Source organism: Lepidochelys kempii, chromosome 3, assembly GCF_965140265.1.
Source record: "Lepidochelys kempii isolate rLepKem1 chromosome 3, rLepKem1.hap2, whole genome shotgun sequence".
In the NCBI taxonomy this organism is placed as follows: Eukaryota; Metazoa; Chordata; order Testudines; family Cheloniidae; genus Lepidochelys; species Lepidochelys kempii.
This window is the reverse complement of record NC_133258.1, coordinates 190,036,581-190,060,569: the sequence shown is the minus strand read 5'-3', so window position 1 is coordinate 190,060,569 and position 23,989 is coordinate 190,036,581. Positions and strand designations below refer to the sequence as shown.

Here is a 23,989-nt window from a genome sequence, read left to right as displayed (position 1 = left end):
AGAAAGTAGGCCTTAGGCCTATGGCCTACACAGAGATTTTGCATGGCTCTAACTAAACTGGTATAGCTACAACTATGAATACCTTTACTAAACCTACCAATAAACACATCTTTACATTGTAACTGCCTATACACTACGGTGGCGTGCTGATTTAACTAAATTTGTTTTTCTACCAATTTAGGCAATCAATGCAAAAAACTACACAGATGCTCTTAGTGTACAAGTCACTTAGGCTTTCCACTAGCCAACGATACTCAGTAGCCATGGAAAATGCCTTAAAAACAGGTTTCCTAATATGAACAAAACCAAAGCAGCGTCTCTCAAGCTGATATAAGCTTTTGGGGCCTCACATGAGTAGCCTCATTTAAGTCAAGGAGTATTAGAGGGGCTGAATAACCGTTAGGATCCGATTTTCTTTTTCAAGCTAATGTTCTTGAATGGTCTATTGGGACAGAGTATAAACACAAAACCAGCTTATCTTGGAGCCAAAAAGGAAAACACAGAGGTGAATTAAAATATTTAATTATACACAATAAAAAATTGTAGCAAAGAATTTTTGAAATAAAAAATTACTAAAATGTTAATTGAGAACTTTAAAGAAACTGATTGACCAGATATTTCAAGCTTTATATTTCCTCAGTCATGCTCTGTTGGGTTATTACACCTACAAATCACATGAAAAATGCTGCTTGGTCCCTTTCATTCATTTTAAAAGTATTACGAAAATGCTGACAAGTAGCACGTTGCCGCTCCTCTCACCTGAGATTTATAGGAAGCACCTGTCCAAGCTCCAGCTGCATATATAATACACAGGGCCGTCCTTAGGGTTGATGGGGCCCTACTCAGTATTATTAGACTAGAGCCCCTATGCTCCACTGCAGGCGGTCCCCAGCCAGCACCACTGACCCCAGTGTGTTGAGGTGGCCCAGCCACAACCCCTGCCTGCGGACCCCCAGAACCCCCCCCCCCCCATTGCTGACACACACCATGCTTTGTACGCAGCAAATGCTGTGGCAATGGCTCAAGGCAGGCTTCGTGCTGTCACATGGGGGCTGCATCTTGCCAGAGCCCATGGCCCTCCTGCAGCCACTCACCACGAGCCTTTTGACAGGATGTACCAAGCAGTAATAACAATAATACGTGTGTGTGTGTGTGTGTGTGTGTGTGTGTGTAAGAGAAAAATCTGTATTGAGAGACCAACTCGTGAGAGGCAGAGTGTATGGGGGTATGAGAGCCAGACTGTGTGTGTGTTAGGGAAGTGTGAGAGACAGTGAGCACACTGTCACTTTAAGTCCCAGCCCCCCCCCCATGTGGAAGTTTCATTCCTCCCATCCTGGCCCCAACCCAGCCCCCCCCTGGAGACCAAGCAGTGCAGGTAGGCAGGGTCCAGGGAAGGACTCTACTCTGAGCAGTGGTGCACCGGCAGAGCCGGAGGCTGGATCCTCAGCTGGCCAGCTGAGGAGGAAGGGAGGGGGTGGGGAGAAGCCTGCTGGCCCAGCACAGGCAAGGGGCTGGAGAACAGAGGAATCCAGCCACAGCCAGCGAGGGTGGTGCCCCACATTTTCCAGTGCCCTACGTAGCCGCATATGCCTAGGGACAGCCCTGATAATACAATCTAAAAATATCTGCAGAAATTCATACACACACCTGCCCTGTATTGAGCATTACAACTGGAGGTGCATAATCACCTACACCAGTGGTTTTCAACCTTTTTTCAGTTGTGGGACCCCTAAAAAATTTCAAATAGAGGTGCGGACCCCTTTGGAAATCTTAGAGCTTGTCTTCACTACCGGGGTAAGTCAACCTAAGTTACGCTACTCCAGCTACGTGAACAAAGCTGGAGTCGACATAGCTTTGGTCAACTTACCCCAGTGTCTTCACTGAGCTGCGCTGATCATAGACGCTCTCCAGTCGACTTCCCTTACTCTTCTCCCAGAGGTGGAGTGCCAGGGTTGACCAAAGAGCGCTCTGTCATCGATTGCAGCAGCGTTGATCTCCCCGTACTGAAGACCAGCCCTTTGACCTAGTTTGCAGGTCCGCAGACCACAGGTTGAAAACGCCTGACCTACACCCTTCAAATTATTGCTCTGAATCAGATTTATTTATTATTGCATCTGGGAGTCAATGAGATCTGTTCTCCAGTCAGTAAATAGACTTATATGAGTTTTAAAAGTTTAGTGATGCCTTTGGCAGTGGAGGAGACTGTTTAAATAGCTTTAAAAAAAGTGAATGTATCTGATTAGAGAACTTGATGCTATAAAAACCAAAACAAGATAACCCCAAAACCCCACAAAGAAATATCATTTATGGGCTAGATCCTCACAGGTGCCTGAGTTATGCTTGACAACCTATGGGGCTAAGGGGGTAGGGCACAGCCCCTCATTCAGGGTGCAGATGGGGATCCTAATTAGCAGCGTGGAATCATTCTGGGTGTCCAGAGCACAGCATGTTTTGGCCACACCTTCCCTTTACCCCTGCGATGCCAGGAGCCAGAAGTAGGTGGTGCAGAGGTTGCAATGCTAGCTTTATGGCACCCAGGACTCTCCTCAGCAAGGGGACTCTCAGCTGCTTGTGTTTGGGTAGCCAGCTTCTCGACTAGCCCAAAGTCACCAGAAAGGAGGTGCCATGTAAGAGGATCTAACCCAGTATATTTTATGAAATTCAGAACAAACACATGAAACCCCAAAAAGTGTATTCCTTATAGTACCAATCCCCTGCTACTATTCATAAAACATCCAGTACGTTAGAGTAAAAAAAAAAAAATACTGAGAGAACAGTGCAAAGTAGTTTTGCTTCTTTGTTCAACAATTCATGTCACACCATAGCTGCACTATTTAAGAATTCCAGGGAACATTCTAATATTTTTAAATAGACTTAACAATGACATAGTCATTACCATTTTTAAGAATAATTTGCTTTCTAAGCAAATGGAGTGAACATATAAATGTAAAAAAGATCAGTGCATAAGCTAAGTTTAGCAATAAAAATGTATATATAAAAATGTTGAGACAGCACTGTCAGGTAAGAAGAAAATATTAAGGGGACTAAATGGGCCACTGCTGTGCACCAGCAGGACAGTTCCTGGGTTTGTCTGGTTTGTTATTTAGCAAGTTTATATTAATTTTGTATGGAGCAACACTGTTTTTGTTTCCAGCTAGTTCTTTCCCTTAAATTATATAAACTTGGCCCCTCTGAAGATACCTGTTTCCAGGGGTGAGCTTCTGCTGAGTGCAGGAGGTCTTTAGCACCTAGCAGCCCCCTTCACTATCCCTTTCCAACACTGTAAAAAAATTATGTGGGGTTCTTTGGATGTACAAATTCCCAAACCCTATTCCCTAATGTCGCCTTTAATGTGGCATCAACCCTTGATCAGCCACCCTAATTATAGTCTGAAATGTGCATAATAAGTTGCCCTGATAAACATTCCAAGAGGAAAAGCCAGGCTCCCACAGCAGTAACTATGAATAGGAATATTCAATTACATATCAATTGTCTGTCTCTGGCCACGAAAGCAACTTTGGATACTGGTTTTCAGATTGACAACAAAACAGAGACTCAGTGGTTGAAGCTCTGCAATATAGCCTCTAAAGTGGCTCCAAAGGAGTTCAAAAGCTCTTCTTCACCTTGGGTCCCACCTGAGTAGTACTGACTATTGGAAGCACTATTTTGATTATTCTGGATAAGAGTGCTGGGTGGCCTTGATTCGTTCACAACTTGAGGGTCTAGGAAATTGTACGCAGCTGAATGAAATGCATTGGACTGTGAACTAAAAGATGAGCTACAAGAAGCTGCTAGAGATGTACTGGTAGAAGGTACCTGATGGATTTGCCTCCTGTGATCACTTGGATTTAAAACTTGATTAAATGATGCCTTTTCTACGTTCATGCTCATGCATCCCATTTCATCAGTCTCCATGTTAACAATGCTGGGTGCTGTGACGTTTATGGCGTGAGCCTGATGCATGATGCTGCTATCAGAGACATTCTGCATGTCTTGCTGTGACATCACTGATGCTCCTATACCATTTGTGCTGGCGAAATCTCGATAGTAGTTTAGATCCTTCTGATCAGTCCAGTTCAGAACATTTTCAGGAAGAGCTGAGAGAGAACTGCTGTTTTGTGGGTTAGGGTTAAGTGCATCCATCACAAAACTGTTCTGTGTCTGTGTATTAACTGTGTTGCCCGATGAAGAAGAGGAGCACAGGGAATGCCAACATGAAGAAAGAGCTTCATCATGCTTAACCGGTCCCACGGCCTGCACATTTGTATGGTGATGTGGGATTGGATTTGAATTGCATGTGGGTGGGGAATAATAAGACGGAATTTGACTGGTGCTTACAGGAGTTCTCTGCAGCGGCATAATTGCAGTTTGAGAAAACATATTTGGTTCTGTGAAAAGGAAACAAATATCTTAATTAATGCCTAGAAATTATAAGAATGAAAAACATGGCAGGCAGTTCAAATGGTCAAGCCTGCCAAAGTGGTACAGCAAAAGCACTAAACACAGGCTTAACTTTAAGCACATGTGCAATCCTATTGACATCAGTGAGATGATTCATGGGCTTGCAGTTAAACACCTACTTTGCTGGATCAGGCCACAGTGCTTAGCACCTTGGAGGACAAACCCTAAATGTCCAACCTGCAGTTAGGCTAGCTGTAAACATCACCCTTCTTTACTTGAAACGTGGAAGCTAGAGAAGCTTACAATAAAAAATACGGATGGCTTTGAGGCTGTATAATAAGTACTCTCAGTATCTTAGGACACGTCTGTTCTGCATCTGGGAGCAAACCTCCAGCCCCAATCCACAGACTTGTACTAGAGAGAGGCTCATGCTAGCACTCTAAAACGAGCTGTCTAGATCGGGGCGGGCAAACTTTTTGGCCTGAGGGCCTCATCACTTCTCCAAAATTGGATGGAGGGCTGGTTAGGGGAGGCTGAGTCTCCCCAAACATTCAGGCGTGGCCTGACCCCCGCCTCCTATCCAACCCCCCCTGCTTCTCGCCCCCAGAGGGCTCCCCTGGGACTCCTGCCCCATCCAACCCCCTGTCGGTCCCCTGGGACTCCTGCCACATCCGCCACCCCCTGCTCTTTGTCCCCTGACCACCCCTGGACCCCTCACCCCTAACTGCCTCTTGCCACCCCATCCAACACCCCCTGTCATTCCTGACTGCCCCCCCGGGACCCCAGTGCCATCCAACCCCTCCAGTTCCCCACCCTCTGACTGCCCTGCCCCCTATCCACACCCCCAATCCCTGACCACAGGCCCCGAACTCCCCCGCCCTCTATCCAGCCCCCTCGCCCCCTGACCGCGCTGCCTGGAGCACTGGTGCCTGGCGGCGCTACGGCCGCGCTGCCTAGAGCGCCAGGTCAGGCCGCGGCTCTGCAGCTGCGCTGCCCGGCTGTCCGGCGCACTGAGGCTGCGGGGGAGGGGCCAAGGGCTAGCCTCCCGGGCCAGGAGCTCAGGGGCTGGGCAGGAGGGTCCCACGGGCCACAGTTTGCCCACTTCTGGTCTAGATGCTGCTTTGACATTGGAGCTTGGGCTCGAGCTCAGGATCCCAAGCTTGTCCTGCTCCCACTCCCCACAGGCTTCAGAACCCAAGCTCGAGCCTGAGCTGCACTGTCTACACAGCTATTTTTAGTGCAAGAGAAAGTCTGTGGCCCCGGGCTAAAAGGCTTGCTCCCAGATGCAGAGTAGACATGGCCTCACCTGCGGAGGGGGAACCATAAAAGAACATTTCTGGGGTTTCCGCATCGTTTGCTTAAATGTAAAGTTAAGACTTCACTGAAAAGAACCAAATGTCTGAAAGCTCATAGACATGCAGAGATAACAGATACAATTTTCAAAAGGGCCTAAATAAGTTGGGAACCTAAGTCCCAATGACTTTGAGACTTAGGCTCCCAAGGTCGAAATCCTCAAAGGTATTTAGGTGCCTAACACTGACTCCTAAAACATTTAGGTTCTTTGGAAAACTTTACTCAGTGTTTAGCATTTGTCCAAACAACTTCACCTCTGACCCAATCTCCTGCTGCTCTCCCTGGCACCAGCCCCTTACCCCTCTCTCTCATTGAAAAGGGGCAGCACATGCTTGCTTGCTCCCTCCCTCCCGGCTGGCTGTCAGGGGCTCCTTCCCCACATCGGTGCTGGACTTTGGGGGTGCGGCCTATTGCAGACCGCTGGTGTTTGTTCCCCTCTTGCCCCCTGCTACTGAAGAGCTTCTCTCTCCTGCAGTGAGCTGCCCCCTTACTGCTGCTTTCATGAGGGAGCATTAGGGGCTGGCCTCTCATACTCTCAGCAGGGGGCAGACTCCAGAGACCCCTCATTGCTAGGGGACAGTGCTCTTGCTGAGAGGGGAAAGGACCCCTCAAACCTTCCTCAACCATTTGTTTTAGACAGATTCACGTTGGGTATTAGAGAGCCCCCCTTTTCTTCCACCTGAGGAGCAGGCCTACAGCAGCACTTTCAGGATGGAGTGCTGAGTCACCTTATGAGGGTGACACTTTACTGTGGCCCTTCGGGAGACCATGAATGAACTGGGGGTGGGATGGGGGCAGGTGCAAATAATAGGTGTCTTCAGGTAATACTAGTGCCTTGAAGTTTAAGTGCTGGAGTCCCAGGCCAGGCATGTTCCCAGTTGTGCGCCTGCATTTACATGTCAAGTTATTCCAGCACAGTGTGCATGAACCAGAAAGTGAAAGGGCTTTTTGATTTCTCTGTATATGCATGTGTGGTAATTGTACATACAAAAGTCACCCCACCAGTGCCTCTAGCCACTGAAAACTAGCCCCCAGTGTTTGAAAAGCTTAGGGCCCTTATCGGACTCTCTGCTATGGAAAACGGACACTGCAAATCAGAGAGTCTGCATTGACATGTGCAGACAAATCTACCTTTCTTAATTACCCGCCCTTCGCCAGGGATAGACCGGAATGGAGCTGCTTTGGGCCTCTCGGACACACTGGGACCTGTAATGGAAAAGGCAATTAATCCTGTTATTTAAGAATAGGATTGCTCTTTAAAAAAAAACAAAAAACCCACCACATGGAAGCAAACTACCAAATGTTTTCCTTACCATATTCCTGGATGAGCTTTTGCAAAGTCAATGTTGATATTTGCCTTTGCCTTTTTGCTTTATTACCATAAGGATCTACAAGGGGAAGGAGAAAAGAGTGTTGGAGATTAGGATGCTCTCCACTGTGTTTTGTGATGAAAGTTTCCAGTACTGATGTATGCCTTCTGGTTATAGTGGAAAGGGTCTTCCCAAATGTAGTTCTCATAAATGTGTGATCTAAAGAGCTGATACAAAAAAATCACAACCCACCACCCTTAATATTATTCTAAAGAAGGACAATGCTGGAGTGCCGTTACTAAAACCAAACTTTTTATGATTCAAGTTTGCTCTCTCATGTAATAATACAGCTTTGACATACTCTTAAGAATTCTACTAGTAGGAACTGTACCTTTTTCATCTGGTAGATATCTGAAATCCATTGACTCACTGACTTCCTGGTCAGAAGGCCTTCGCAGCTGCATCTTTACCGTAACTGGTTCAGAGATGTCTTCGTAAAATGGTGGGGTTTTGAATACAATAGCGACTTGACGGTGTACATCAGCTTGTGAGAAACTACCTTTGGCTTCCCACTCATTCCAGACAAATCTGACTTCTATATCATCTAGTCCACCAGAAACAGAAGGTACCAGTTAGTACAGAGAGAAAAAACTAAAACCTCTGGCCAACATTTTCAAACTTGTGGGCCTACAGTTAGGCATTAAGTCCTTATGTAGGCTCCTAAATAGCCTGATTTTCAGAGGAGCTGATGACCTATTGAGTTCAATGGGAGTTGAGGGTGCTCAGCAACTCTGAAATCAGGCTGCTTATTTGGGAGCTTAAGTGAAGGTTTAGGGGCCTAACTTTAGGCCTCCAAGTTTGAAAATGTTGGCCTCCGCAGCTGAATACATTTGAAATGTATTCTGGGAAGAGGGAGAGAAACTAATCACAGTTACCTTTTTGAACCTTGTCACACAGTAGAAATATTTCATCTCCTCCTTTTACACTTCCACAGTTCTTGTTCACACGACAGATTCTCAACTCTGCTGTGTTGGGAGCCCCTAGAGAGAAAACAGGAAATAGCGATAGGATATAAGGACACAAGAACAGCTGTACTAGGTCAGACCAATGGTCCATCTAGCCCAGTATCTGGTCTTTCAGCAGTGGCCAATGCCAATTATGTCAGAGGGAATGAACAGAGCAGGCAATTTGAGTGATCCATCCCATGTCGTCCAGTTCCAGCTTCTGGCAGTTGAGATTTAGGAACACCCAGAGCTTGGGGTTGCATCCCTGACCATCTTGGCTAATAAAAAAGAGAGAGGTCTTTATGGAAGTGCCCTGGGATGACTGATGGGCAGCTATTACAGCACTGTTATCAACATGAACGGATGTGAATGCAAGAGGTGAGTTCGAATGCACCTCTGTACTGGGCCTGGTATTAAAGTCTGTACTGGAAGGGGTGCTCCATCTAGCCCTCTCCACTATGTACGTAAGGCTTGTAAAGCATTAGTGGCTGCCATAGAATGAAAGTGCAGAGGAGAAATTCTGGTACATATAAACTGAAATGAAGGTCTCCATCCTGCTTGGCCTAACAAGGCAATAACAGGGGCAGGGACAGTGCAGTGCACACCTGGCATTCAAAATGCCCTCCACACGAAGGTAATTTGGAAACATGTTCCTAGCCCAAGATGAAATCAGTAATCAGGTGATGAAGGCAAGAAAGATGAAGGCTCTGGTCATGTAGCCTTTTCCTGTCTTGGGCACCAAACACCAAAACTGCTACTCTTAACCACTTATCTTCCATATTTATTCCAAAGCCAGCTCACATTACTGTTGCAAATATTTCACCACTTAGCCAGTGGTTGTTACTCAACATTACAGCAACTCTGACCCATAGAACTCGCATGCAAGGGTTTAGTCAATGACCCTTACACATCACTCTGGAGTTGCTGGAAAGGGTTGGGTCAGCAATTTGTGAAAGTGAAACCTCTTCCCCCCACCTCAGCACAGCAGATTATAGTTTTTACTTAGGGACGTACTTGGTCCTAAAACCGCTAAGTTCGGTCTAAAAGAGATCGGCAAATGAGGGTCGGGCGAGAGTCAATGAGTCTTCCTATACACTCACACAGCATCTACTCAGTGTGGTCCCAATCAGGGTTGGGATCGCTGGGCACTACCACTATAGAAATATTTAATAAAAATAATATTTTAAAAAATATTTAATAAAAAATAATTAAAAAATAGCAGCTAACAGGTTGTTTTTTTTTTAATTTTAACATTTGGAGGCAATGGCCAAATTTTTCAAAAACAGGATCCTAAAGTTAAACTCCAAAATTTGGATTTAGGCATCTAAGCAAATAGATGGCCAGATTTCAAAAAATACCCACCAGCCCCCAGTAGGGTCTACAGGAATTTCTGGGTGTTCAGTATTTCTGAAATCTGGCCACCAAGGCCCCAGTCCAGCAAAATATTTTGAAGCATGTGCTTAACTAAGCATGCGAGCAATCCCAGTAAATCAACATATGTACATATGCTTAAATTTACGCATGGGGTTAGGTGCTTTGCTGGCTCAAGGCCTCATTTGAGTGCTTAAGTATAGAAAATTCTGAAAATCTTGGTAATATTGCATATTATCATCTGTAATTCTATACAAGGGGCCAGACTGGGCTCGAAGACAACCACCACAACTTCTACTGACTTCAGCATCTGGCTAAAGATGTGCAGACACAGAAGGCCTCTGGCATTATATCAGTGCTCACAGAGGTACTGGATCAAGAACTGCCCTATGTAAGATTACCTCTGGTAGCCTCACTGTTTGTCATTAAAAATAAACCAATACAATTAAGATAGCATAACTGCTTAGCCCTGAGCAGCACAGCTGCTGGAGACCTGCAAAGCTTTGGAGTCTTCAGTGCTGAAAGTAATTATTTTATCTACCACAAGTCAGAGTTTAATATATTAACAGCAGCTTTTCATGAACAAATGTGGGATAAAGATTAGGATACTGTTTCAAATTGATATACTTCATAAATAATATAATAATTCATATATATCCAAGTAGTATGCTGGGCAAAAGGTGGTCCAATAAATTTATAGACTGCATCCCAAAAACCTAAATTAAAAGAACATTAAGGTTGCAAAGTCAAGCAGCTGAAAGTTAGGAAATCTCATAGTTAAGGCTGCATGTGCAACTGTAATTCAGCCCCTTTGTGCATATTCATTAGGATACAATCTTTACATATGTGATCACATGCTGGTTTTCCCCAACTCATTCAGTGCACAGGACAGACTGTGCTCACTGAATGAGCAACTCTTCAATATTTTGTTTCATCCTCATCATTTAATGTGTGACCACATGCCTCACTGCACACTTTTCAAAACCTTCTCTACATAACAGTACAGAATTAACAGCTTCCTCATGACGCTCTCAGCGTCATATCTTAGGGCTTTACTAACATGAATGGAATGGTCTTCACCAGAGCCCTGTGAGGTGAGGCATGACGACTAGCCCCATATGACACATACCCAGTAATTCTGGGTGCCAAATCTGAGATGCCTAGTGTCTGATTTTTTTCAGAGCATTTGGTATTATGTAGCACTTTGGATGTACAGAGCACAGCTTCCATGGACCTCAGTTGCAGCTGAGAGCGATCAGCACTTCTGCAAATCAGACCCCAGGTGTCTCAAGTTGGGTATTCAGAAAATGAGGAACACAGAGTGACCACCATGTGAAAATTCTGGTTTACATAACTTGCACTGCATCACACAAGAACTCTGCAGCAGAATCCAATACTCCAGGGCAGCATTCAGCTGCCTTTACCATGAAACCGTCCTTTCTGTCCCTGCGGTTCCCAGTCTCATTCATGTCACACTTTCCCCAAATGAGGCAGGTATCCTACAAAAGGCCTCCTTCACTACACAAGCCTGATTCATTCACTGAGCCACGACACATTAGCTCCATCACTCAATGAATCAGAGGTCCTGTGGAAAAACTAGCATGTGATCATGTAATTAAGGACTGTATCATAATGCATACACACAAGGGGGATGAATTAAGGGTGCATAAGCAACCTTAATTCTGGCATTGCCTAACTTTTGAGTGCATGACTTTGCAACCTTGATGTCCTTTTAACATAGGAAATTACATTCCAGAAAACTAAGTTTTTTAAAATGCAAATAAAAAAAAACCCAGAAATTCCACCATGTGGAACCGTACTGACCCCCAACACAGGTCATCAGGTTGTTCAGATCTACAGTACAGACCACTGCCACTTGAACAAAGCGTAACTGTTGTTTTCTATTTGGTCCAGTCACTAGAAGGAGACGAGACTCACTTTGCCAGTCTGTTTCACAACTATCTGATGACAGCAAAGGAATATTAAGACTCAGAAATACTGGGTTCAGTTCCAGGCTTGGCAGAGGAGTATTCTTCAGTGGTTATAGACCTTTCTATCCCTATTTTCGCTCTCCTGCCCCTGCCCCTGCCCCTCCTAGGCTCTCAGTGAAATGGCTATAAGAATGTTTTTTTAAAAAACATACACCAAAAAACCATATTTCTCCCTGATCTCATTCTCAGAAATGGCTGAACCGTTTTAGCAGAAATTTCCCAGACATGTCAGCCTGAGGTAGACACCCAACATGGGAAATTTCAGCCTAAAATAATTAAAGTTTGGCGAAGTTACAAGCAACTGAAAACGGGAGCCATCTTAGCTATAGACAGTGCCACCTGCACTATTTTATAAACTGACACGGTCTTCGGCTCCACCTGTACCCGTTCAATTGTTTCCACTTTAAGTTCATACATTTCAAAAATGAATAAGTTGATGGAGACTAAGAATGACAAAAAGTGAAGACAAATTATTACATGAATGCGTGTGGGAAGAACAAAATATATGACAATGCAGAGAGAGCTATAAATATTTGTATTGCTACTTGTTTGAACAGACTTGCAACAGCTCTGGGTGAGTAATGTAGGTATCCCAAAGCCACTGACAAAACAAACTGTATTCAGATCATCTCGGTCTATAAACCATGAGAATATACTGAGAGCCACAGTTCAGTAGGAAGAAAATGTGTGTTACCTGAATAAGTTGGCTGTTTATTGCACGTATTCAACTGCATAATTTTGGTCACTTTATAATACTCTATGAGAGAGAGTGCATACACACTACACATTTTTAACCAAGGTCAAAACTTGACCTTTCTTAATTCTGTATGTCAGAACTAGTTTGAAAAGGTCAACAAATTCATGAGATGTCACAGCAATTCTACCAATTTGTGGTTGAAGTTATGCATCATGTTTTAGTTACACTACCACTAAGCTACAATGGAGGACTCCAAACACCCGTAATACAAAACAAAATCACACCTACACACACACACACACACACCATGATAAAACCAAAGAAAGCTTAGCAGGGACTGACGTCAACTGAAAGGCACTTGTATTTATGATCTAGCACAGGGGTCGGCAACCTTTCAGAAGTGTGCGCTGAGCCTTCATTTATTCACTCTAATTTAAGGTTGTGCGTGCCAGTCATACATTTTAACATTTTTAGAAGGTCTCTTTCTATAAGTCTATAATATAGAACTAAACTATTGTTGTATGTAAAGTAAATAAGGTTTTTAAAATGTTTAAGAAGCTTCATTTAAAAATTAAATTAAAACGCAGAGCATCTCGGACTGGTGGCCAGGACCCAGGCAGTGTGACTGCCACTGAAAATCAGCTCGCATGCCGCCTTTGGCATGCGTGCCATAGGTTGCCTACCCCTCATCTAGCGTATTTCTAAATGGTAGCTGAGAGACATTGCTTTTAGCTCTGTTAATTTTATCTCAACCTCACCAGCTCTGCTTTAAAGTCTCTGAACAAAAGATTGTGTAGCATTTCAACTGGCAAAAGTAAGAGATTTATAGCATGTTTTAAAAATAGGTAAAAACAAAAACCCTAGTTAGAACTGAATACTTCCATAATGGTTACGTCAATTCATAGCACAACTCTCCTCATCAACTGCACAGATGCACCTTTTTTCTAAATCAGTGGCTTCTACTAAAATAATCGGTCTCACGACCTACAAAACTTGGCACAGAAATGTCTTATCAGAAAGACGACAAAAATAATTGCCAAAGTCTTCAACAATTATTAAAGGCTATTCTGCAAAGGCAGGATATAAATATTTATATCTCATATTTCACACTCCTTTTTCAGACGATCCAGTTACAGTATAGCGAAGTCACTCAAAAATCCTCTGAAAAAGTTAATCCTTTGCAAAACACATCTGTTTGTGGTAAAATTCCATCCTGGATAGTGAGTCAGCACAAGGCCTATGCATCACTTAAGGGGCCAGACCCTGAGCTGTTCAAAACTGGCATCACTCCATTGAAGGCAGTGAAGCTACGCGAACTTAAACCAGCTCAGGTTCTGCCCCAGGCCCTCAAAATAAGGGTTGATGGGACATAAGTAGTTTAGAGCTTTGTGCTAATTCTCTACATGGGTGAATTTCACCCATAGGGCCTGATCCAAAGCCCCAAAGAAGTCAACAGAAAGATTCCCCAATTATTTCAAAAGGCTTTGGATCAGGTCCTTGGAGCACAGATCGAGCTTTATGGCAGCTAAGTCCAAGCTGGGACCTTTCTCAGCAATCTTTATCACTACAAAATATTTTAAACGCCTTGCCTACTGGAAACGGGGTTTCTTGTGGTTACTGCTGCAGTACGTAACCAATGGCCATGAAAGGATCTAACGAGTAGTATGACTGATACAGATACTGCACCTCCTACTACCCAATGTCAACATACCACTCACACCTTTGTTAGACCCATTTGATATCCAACAGGCATATACACAATCTACGGTCCATATTCTGGCCTTGGCTCTACGCACTAGGATCCAAAGCCAGCGCTAGGATCCTTGGCCCTGTGTTTGCATTAGATAGCGTAACAGAGCGAGAGAGCTGAGAGGGAAATGGCTGGGAAGATAGCCTGACCTCTGTCACTTCCAATACAAGGGAAAAGTTATCACTTAAAAGTGCACCTGTCCAGTTGGGATACTCACGGTTATCATAAATAGGGTTGGAGATGACAGGAGGAAGTGGTAACGTACAATTGCCATGTTCATCAGGGAGGAACACCTGAAAGCAGAGTCTCACGACATTGAGGTCATACTCATCAACATTGAGCAGCTGTTCTTCGGGCACTGCAAGGTAGAGAGAGATGGCAGAGTAAGAGTTATCACACAGAAGCAGCAATCACACTTAGAGAAATTGGGGTGAATCTCTGCTGGTAGAAGCAACAATGCCACCAGTGCATGGAGGATTCACCTGTGACGCTCACTAAACCCCACGTATCAATCCCTTGAATGTGGAACAGTAGCCTTTAACCCTTACTCTCTTCCAAACCTATTGTTAGCCTGAGAATAGTTTTATGGTCTCATTTAGCCATTCAAAGAATCACAAACCAAGTGCCTACAGTATCAGCAGACCATAATAATACTTCCAGTTCACCCATCCTCCAAAAACCTCCTACAAATTTCATTACCCCGTTAGTCAAGAGTGAAGCTTGAAACATGCTTGGACAAAAAACAACAAAAAAAAAACCAGCAGTGACCACACTGTACTGATAAATGTCAAACACTTGCATCACCGTTTTGGTGTCCGCCCCCACACAGCGTAGGAGGTGACACCACCCACCCACGCTGGTGACTTTTGGTATTATTGAAATAGTACATGCAGCAAATTCAAATTCCTCTGCCTTTTTCATTTGCAATTGTGATTTGAATATCTCAGTCCCTCCAGATCTCAGAGTTTAAAAATAAATTTGATCTTTTTCATTTTAAACATGGGATATTTATCTATAAATGCACCAGGATTTGAAAGTTAAAAATCAGCCCCTCTACAGCTTTAAATATTTTGGATCCAAACCTGGTGTCCTAACATGGGCAGATCCTCTCCTGACAGAGTTTTGTCAGTGTAAAGAGTGCAGGATCAGGCCCAGCTAATTTATCAGAAAGTCTAAGGCAAAGTTTCAAAATATAATATACATTAGTAGTAGACTTTTTAATTTAACAAAACAGGGTCTTTGTGAAGCAGATTTGGTCACTGGCACCATTTCACCCTGTAATCTGCAATTTCTGTGTTCAGACTATCTCAGATAACCTGCACCTGAACATACAGTGTTAGTACTCCCTGCCCAACTCCCCTTACCGAGAACTAGGGGCTGGATGCTGGGCCAGGAACAGATGGGAGGCAGCTTACACCTCCCTATTCAGAAGCTGCAGTGATCAGCACTGCCCCAGTTGAGGCGAGGATCTGGTAAGGAGGCCTGACTTGCCAGAAGCAGTACTGCAATCTACCGTGTAGAAGGTATACATGACAAGGGCAGTCCTCAGGGCTCAGCTCAATTGCTAACTGCTTCAACAGCTCAAGGGGCTTTGCACAAGCACAATCTCTGCAATGCATGTCCACCCCAGCCATGTCACTCCCAAATCTTCCTCCTCCAACGCCACACTCAACTTGCCATCACTCTGCCCCAGAATGCCCCTGCAGAGCTGGGCCTGGGCATAGGAGACCCCCAGCAATACAATTACACCTAGTTGGCTAACGCAGGCTCAATGCTGATTTGGTCTCTCTCCAAGCTCAAACCAATAGGAGTAGGCAAGAGGACTCAGGAGACTTGGAGGTGCACCTTGTAGAGTTTCTGCCAAATACTACCTTCATGGGAAGATATTTGTGGCCTCCAGGTGGGGCAGAAAGCATAGCCCCCCTACCCTGCAGAGCTCAGAGATCTATAGGAAAAGGCAATGCCAAACTTGTACACTCGGGAGAACGTGCAGTGGGGCAGGTCTCTGCTCCGCCCTGGTATGGCTCTTGAAGAGCAGTGTGTGGTGCCTGTAGGGCTTATGCAGCCCTTTTTACACCGATTTGCTCTTTCTGCAGCAAGTTCTGGTAGAATACACCAGCAACAAAGATGTTTGGGAATGACTACTGACTTGTTTCTGCTGCTAGAATTAGACCTGAAGACAGTTTTCTGCTAGGAGGGTGCAATGTGTCACAAAGATGGGATCTCTGAGCCCAAACCCCTTTCTCTAATTGGACAGATGGCTTCTCAACCTAGCTCAGGCCTAGCAGATGCAGCCCACTCATCCTTTTGATGTCACCTGACTGATATAAATGTTTAATTTTTTCCCTCTTAACTAAGTCTTAGGGAATGGCATATTCACTGTCCCAATGTCTCTGGTATCTCATCCACTCCCCAAAAACTTGAGGCAGTTAAGCAATGACATCTCGGCAGCATTCAGGTTCAGGGCCTGAAGTTGGTGTTTCAGCACTAGTCTTTGGTGATAACCCAGACCCTGATGTTGAGGGTTTCCCAGGCTCATTCCGTAGCTCCTGGATCATAAATTACTAAACTAAAGGCGGGCTCAAACTTTATCCAGATAACAAACCTCTCTCAGTGGATTTGAAGGTGTTAGGAACTGCTGTGGTTTAGCTCATTGCAGATATATGGAACCAGGCATGACAATCTGGATCTGGTTTCTGATATCGTACCATCTCAAAGCTGGGACCCGCAGCTGTGGATCAGCGGTCGCTACTACAAACTAAGGCCCCAATCATGCATTGTGGTTTGCACAGGTGCAGCAGTCTGCCCATGCACAAAAAGTTGCAAGATTAGTGCCTAAAGCAATTCCAGAGTTCCAAAAATGTATTAGATTATGTGGGAATTTATATGCTAATAGTAAGGTTCAAATAATATAATTTTCCCAAGGTGTAAATGAGCTTTCAAACTCTCACTGCTTCCTAATCAGTCCGCTTGACCAAGCTGTTCATTACCTTGAAATACAGAAAGGGTACAATGGACTAATAATTCCAAAATATGAGATCCATTTGAAGAACAGTTTTTACTGGAGACATCAGTGTTGTGTTTCCCATATTCTTAAAAGTAGTTTTAAGATTTAAAAAAAAAATCTGCCATTTGAAAGAGGAAGTGTTCAGTTAAGACTGATTCCTCTTGTCTATTTTTAAATTTCACTTACCAGATGAACAGAATACAATGCAGCAATCATGTTCTCTTTTATTGCTTTAACTCCATCTTGTGATAAGATATTTTTAAAAAACCCCAAATATATGGGCCAAATTCCACCCTTGCATTAAAAACACACAGCTCTCATTAATGTCCACAGGAACAGCATTCACCCCTTGAGGACAGATTACAACCCAAATCCTTATTTTTGACCTGAGTGGGAATTAAGAGTCTGATCCTGCTCCCACTGAGTTTTGTCATTGACTTCAGAGGCAGGATCAAGCTCTAAGTAAAGACTATTTAAAAATAAACCAAAATGACAGTGTCTTATTCTACATGAAAAGCCAGATCCTCAGCTGCTGTAGTTTGCTGTAGCTACAGTGATTTCAGTGTTGAAGGAACCAGGCTGAGGATCCATCCCAAATATCTGAACATTCTAACATGTAGGAGAGGATAAAAAAAAAATCTGATCCCACTGTGTTAGCCTCACACAAGTAATCCCACTGAAGTAGTCAATGGGAGTACTCACATGAAGTGCTCAGAAAGCAAAGGACTGATTGCATGTTGGGGTTTGGGGAGCACAGATATGTTAAGAAAAGCTTACGCACAACTTTATATTTATAAAAGAAAGTACCTAATCTCTTGGCTTCAGTTCTTCTTCTTACTTTTAAACTCACTGTTTTTAAATGGCACCGCACCTTACTGTCATCACAGGAACCAACCACAGGAGTTTTACAACTAGGCCTGGCCCATCATCATAACAAATTTCTTGTGACTGTCCATTCTAATTAAAACCTGGTCTCACTGCAGCTGAGTTCACACCTCTTAGGAGTTCACTTTCTGTGACTATTCTAGCACACAAATATACATGAAGGAAAGATTGTGAAAACAGTGAATTTTAAGTAACTTTACGAATATTGATGGAAAGCAAATTCTGAATTCATAAAATGCAGTTATTTGTGTCAGAAACCTTACTCATATGATCATAGAACAAAAAAGTCATCTGACCTATGTACACACACAATAAAAACCAGCCAATGCTATTCAAATTCTCACCAAGAACAGCTCACAAGCTACATGAAAAAAAGCTATTCAACTTTTAATTTTAAATTAATAAATTTGAAAAAAATGCAGCATCATTAACCCCAAGATTGTCTTAAATATAATGAGATTTCAAAAATAGTAAATTTGAAGATTTTTATCATCTGCTTTCTGGGTTTAGAGTCAAACTTTTGTCTACAATCATGAGAGCTAGAAATGTAGCTTACATTTTTAAATAAAAGATTATCTCACCTGTCACTTTACTCCTGGCACTGGGAATTAGAAAAAATTACATCAACTGTCCTGAGATTTGCAATAAAATTGTGGGAGTCACCAACACTGAAAATGGTTAGCTGCTTAAAATCAATATGCTACAAGAAAGAGGCTACACTCATTAATAAATGATTTTTCTATTAATTTGTCACTTCAGTGCTACTTACCACTGTTTCAAGAGATACTCTGATACAACTGCTGTAAAGAGATATTTATTTATCTGTGTCAAAAATAATAAAACCTGTAACAGCTCTCCACTTCTGCATCCATGCAGCTAGGGTGGAGACTAACAAGGAACTATACCTGCTGCAAGTTCCAAAGCCATTGACTTCAGCAGGGAGCCCTAAATTCCATCTCTGTATTGCAGCTTCAGTGACAACTAGTTCCTCCAAATGTCTGTCCCTCTTTAAAAAAAAAAAAAAAAAAAAAAAAAAGGGTGGAAAATTATGCTACCTGGAAAGAGTAAATAGGATTATGGAACCCTCAACTTGAAGAGGTAGTAGGTGGACTATTAAAAAGTTACAGATCTTAAGAGAACAATTTATAAATCACTATTTAAAATCTATATGCTGCAATAGCTCCCCACATTTGAGGGCAGCATTTCCAAAAGCATTCAGCAGTGGACTAATTCTGCTCCCGCTGAAGTCAAACATTAGACCAATGCAGTTAGACCAATGCTGAGCGCTCTTTAAAATCCAATCCAAAACTCCAGTGATTTGTAGGAGTGGGGAAAATCAAACACAACAATGTGATCAGATTAAAGCCAGGTCTACACTCGACCCAGCTATGTCACTCAGAGGGTGCGAAAAATCCACACTCCTGAGCAATTTAGTTAAACCGAACTAACTGCTAGTGTAGACAGCACTAGACTTCTTCCACTGATCTAGCTTCCACCTCTTGGGGTGGTGGATTAGCTACACTGATGTGAGAACCCCTCCCGTTGCTACACTGTGTGTTGCCGTGCCGCTGTAGTGTTTTAAGTGTAGACTAGCCCTTAGGATAAACTTAAAATGTTTGTGACTTGAAAGAAACGTCTGGGGGCCTTTACAAATATATTAACTACCTCAAATTAATTGGCATTCAATTACCTCAAACTAACTGCCCATCAATAAACTTGACATAAAAGAAGTCAGTGTTTGGGTTGAGAGGCCCTAAGTGGGCAGGTGCACTCTGTATAAACTCAAGTTTCTGGGTGGTCTTCAGATGTAGCCCCAGTATAGAGCACAGAGCAGTAATCCAGTCTGGAGATGATCCACAGGCATGGATCACTGTGGCAAGGTCTGCTTCTGAGGGGAACGGTTGTCATTTCTTTTCCAAGAGTAGATGAAAAAATAGCACTCCTGGCTACTGCCTTCTGCTTGACCATCCAAAAATCAGGATCTATGGAACCTGGAATAATTTCCTATAGAAAAATAGTTGGGTAGTCAAGGGAAAGCTCTAAACAGATGAGAACAGCACAGTTATCCCCAAGGAGCTCCTCTGCCATCAATGGCAAGACAGACTGGAGAAAAATGGTCTGACTGAGCTAGCATGCTGAAAACAGAGTACAGTCGCAATGGCAGGAAGGACAAGCCACCCTGAGTACATGACTATGGTCTCGGACGGGTACATACTCAGGGCAACTAGCCCATCCTGCAGCTAGAGCTGCTCTATTTTTAGTGAGCTAGTTCAATCAGAGCTAGCAGGAGTAAGTCTCCTGAACCCAAAGTTACACTTCCAGTTTGAATACCTAAGGCCTTGTCTACACTACAAATGCTTTGTTAGTACAGCTAAACTGGCAGAGTACCCGATGGAGAGACAGCGTAAGTTGACAGGAGTTTTTCTGTCAGCATAGTAACACCATCCCTCCACAAACATTAGCTACACTGACAAAAGATCTTCTCAGCACAGCTGTATCTACACTGAGGCTTTTGCTGACAGAACTATGTAGACTGGGGGGTATGTTTTTTATACCCCTGACTGACAAAGCTATGCTGACAAAACTTTGTAGTGCAGACCAGGCCTGGCCTGGGAGGACTTAGGGGAACTGGGTTCAGTTTCTGGTCTGCTGCAAGACTCCCTGGATGACCTTTGATAAATCCGTTAAATTACACTGGGATGTTCCTTTGAAAATCCCACTCCTAATCCTTCTGTGTCTCAGCCCCCATCCTTAAATGGAGAATAATGCTTTGCTACCTCGCAAGGGTGTTGCTAGGATAAATCCACCAACTTGGGTGAAATGCCCAGATGCTACGGTGATGGGGCAAGATAGACAGAAAGGAACGTTCTCTGCCATTCTCTCACTAGCAATACAGCCCCAAGAGTTGGGTTCTATGGAATTATGCATCTCTGGAGAGCTCATTTTTCTTGCTTCTGTAACATTAAACTGCAAAAATTCTGGGCCTGATTCATCACTGTGTAATTCCAAGTTCCTGGCATAAATGTGAACCAACCCACTGGTAAAATCAAGCCCTTCTTTTTATGTCTACACTAATGCAGCTGCAGCACTGTAAGATCACTCATGTAGTCACTCTACGCTGATGGACGACAGCTCTCCCGTCAACATAATAAAATCACCTCAACGAGCACCGGTAGCTATGTTGGCAGGAGAAGCGCTCCCACCAACACAGCGCTGTTTACACGAGCACTTGTGCCAGCGAAACTTATGTTGATCAGGTGTGTGTTTTTTTCACACCAATGAGCGACATAAGTTTTGTGAACATAAGTAGTAGTGTAGACATGGCCTAAAGCTGCCAGAAGGACCAATACACTATCAGGTGAAATTATTTTGGGATTAAAGACTGAAGTTCTCTTGTGATGAGATTGTATAGGGAAAGTGAAAGGTTATTTGGAATATTGAAAAGAAGTATAGATGAGGTAGGTGCAGCTTGTTAGAGGTCACCATACCTGATTAATAGCAGACTCCTCCCTCCCACCCCAAGCAATAACATCAAGCTGACTTGTGGAAGCCACCCACTCTAGAACTGAAAGGCGGGCAACTCAGCATCTAACCTTAACGTGCATGGAAACTTCTGAGGCAAAAGTGCCAAGCTGCCAAAAGGCCTTGTGCTGATTTTATAAAATGCAAAGTGTGCAGAAAGGGCGGTGTTAAGAATACCAGCTTAATTTATCACGTGACACATTGTAGCCTCAGTAACTCACACAGTGTGCACATATTGCTGAGCAGAATTAAGCCTCTACCTCTCTAACAAATACAACTATGACTATTGTCCTAACGATCAAAAACTGTACTTCACTCACTAGGCCACATACATTCCCACTATGCAGCCAGTTCATACAGATTGAGGGCTAGACTCAGTGTTTACTCTCATCCCTGTGTAAGGGATGGCATGTAGATGCACTGCCTTGGGAGTAGCTCATAAAAGACTGACTCGAAGATACTCCTCTGAGACAATTCCTCCAAAACCCCTTTAGAGCAGGGGTTGAGAGTTATATTGCCCACTACCAGATTCCGCTTACTCCAGCCCTCGCCTCCAGACTGGTGCAAAGTTGGGGAGTAGATGGCTCCAGCTACTCCCTGCACCTCACTTGCAAGAGCAAAATACCTGGCATGCAGTCCCTGCTCTCCCCACATGCCTATGTAGGTCCTGCACTGTGTGCAGGGGTGGTGAAGTGAAGATTTTACATCCCTGCAGGGCTACGTGAAGTTAAGTCACAACTGCTCCTTCGAAGAGAGATACCTGGCCTTTCTGAAGGCAGAATTTGGCCCTATACACTATCAATGGGATTTCGCTACAGCAAACCTGTGGAAGAAACATCTCACACTGTCTCATGATTTTATGTAGTGCCCATCACCAAAAAAGCATCTAGGAAGCCAACTAGCCAGTAAAAACTAAAATTAATAGCAATGAGTAAGTCTGTCTCTTCTCCACACATATTAAAGTGCTTCGAAGGGTAGGAAAGCATTTTACAGACGAGGAAACTGAGGCCCAGAAAAGCTATGAGGTCACACACAAGTCAAGGGCAGAATTAGAATGGAAATAAAAATGACTGAGTCACAGTGTCCTGCTCTATGTAGCCAATTCTGTCTTTAGACAAGCTTCTCTTCCTGTTTTCAATCTAACCTAAAAACTGGAACTGAAGAACCATCTCCAAGGGAACTTATCCAGCAGCTGTCAAATGAAGCTCAGCTAGATCTCTTTTGAAGCCTCAGTTTAGCCACGTAGTGTCTCCTTTAGCAACAATAATTTTATGCTTCCAATTTTGTATACTAACTCACCCCCCCCCCAACTTCAAATAATTTGCAAAGTTTTCACTTTAAGCGAAAGTCCAAATTTCAGCATAAGATTAAACAGGAAGGAGTGTATGCATGGGGGTGGCGGTGGTGAAGGAATGAAAGGATTTCTCAAGCAAATGTAATTGGGTGACGATTGTGTCTCGCTCTTCTCAGTGGGTTTACCTAGTACTAATCAAACAAACTGGTAGGTTGTCATTCAGTGAATTTTTCAGTTTGAGAATTTAGGCTGATTGCTTCTAGTTGTTTTTTTTAAGAACATCACTCCTTTAAATAGCTGAGACATCCACTGCAGAGACTTCTGCTGTTTTGCACCTCACAAAATGTTCTGAAAGTTCCCTCTTAAAGATCCTCTCCTGTGTTAAAGAGAACTCTTGTGTTCATTCAGTGACTTTAGTAAGCCTTAGTGTAAATCAGTCCTATCAGCAGAGGAAAGTGGTAGTGAGGGGGCAGTGCAGGGGAGGTGGTCTTCAGAGAGTGTGGCTGGGGTAGGAAAGCATGGTGGAGGGGAAGGGGGTCTTGCAGAGCGTGGCTGGCAGAGGGAAGTTGTGGAGAGAGTGATGGGGGTGTGTGGGAGGGGAGCATGACGGTCATGTGTGGGTGAGTCTGTGAGAATGTGATGTGTGGGTGTGAGTGGGAGTTGTGGAGAGTGTGACTACTGTGAAGTGAGTGAGGGATCATCTATGAGAGAAGAAACGAAGGACGGGTAAGAAGGGGCAGCAAGGAGAGGCAGAACAAAGGAGAAAATGGGGACGACGCGGAAGTTTAATTTAGTAACTGGGGAAGGAAGTGGGTTCTCAAGACTAATCCACCACTTACTAGGCAAAACCATTAAAGTGAATGGGGGCCCTCAGCAGCATCCATTTGCCAAATTCTAGGGGGGAAGCCCATGCACATGCCATCGCCCAGCAGCCAGGAGGATGGAGCACTCTTGGTTTCTCACACTGGACCGCTCTGGCTAATAGTGCTAATCCTCTGGGAAACTGTGCTGAGAAAGATTTTTTCACAAATTCTTCACAATACATATATAGTCTTCATTGCAAAGTTAACTTGAGAGCTATAACTTCGGTGTTGCCCTGTTGTGATAATTAGGCCTACCCTGATCATGAGCTTAACAGTAAGAAGTGAAAGTTCATAAAAATGTCACAATAACTTATAACAATCAGTGAAGATGGGCAAAGGTGCAAAAGGGACACAGTAAAACTGAAGTAATCCAAACAAAAAGATCTGCTACTATAACTCAAAGACATGTTAAGACCATGCTTGCTAAACAAAAGCAGCGTAGACCAGAAATCAATGGTCCAAAACTGATGTGTCAGAAATCAGACCTAACTGGTAAAAAGAAATAATGAAAGGGTTAGGCTATTCCACCCATCATTTTATT

The 23,989-nt window shown here is 43.6% G+C and overlaps 1 protein-coding gene across 3 annotated transcripts in view; it reads right to left on the bottom strand.

The window, feature by feature from the left end:
• Positions 1-23,989, bottom strand: part of REL (REL proto-oncogene, NF-kB subunit) — a 69,024-nt gene that overhangs the window by 26,394 nt on the left and 18,641 nt on the right. For 2 of the 3 annotated variants that reach the window (XM_073339363.1, XM_073339362.1), the window contains exons 5-10: positions 14,095-14,235; positions 8,000-8,104; positions 7,456-7,668; positions 7,068-7,142; positions 6,886-6,960; positions 3,817-4,388 (exon numbers count right to left, since the gene is read on the bottom strand). In XM_073339363.1, coding sequence (XP_073195464.1) covers positions 3,817-4,388; positions 6,886-6,960; positions 7,068-7,142; positions 7,456-7,668; positions 8,000-8,104; positions 14,095-14,235 — 1,181 coding nt within the window. Of the gene's footprint in view, positions 1-3,280; positions 4,389-6,885; positions 6,961-7,067; positions 7,143-7,455; positions 7,669-7,999; positions 8,105-14,094; positions 14,236-23,989 lie in introns of those variants that run through there. The other variant, XM_073339361.1, reaches the window with a different exon arrangement.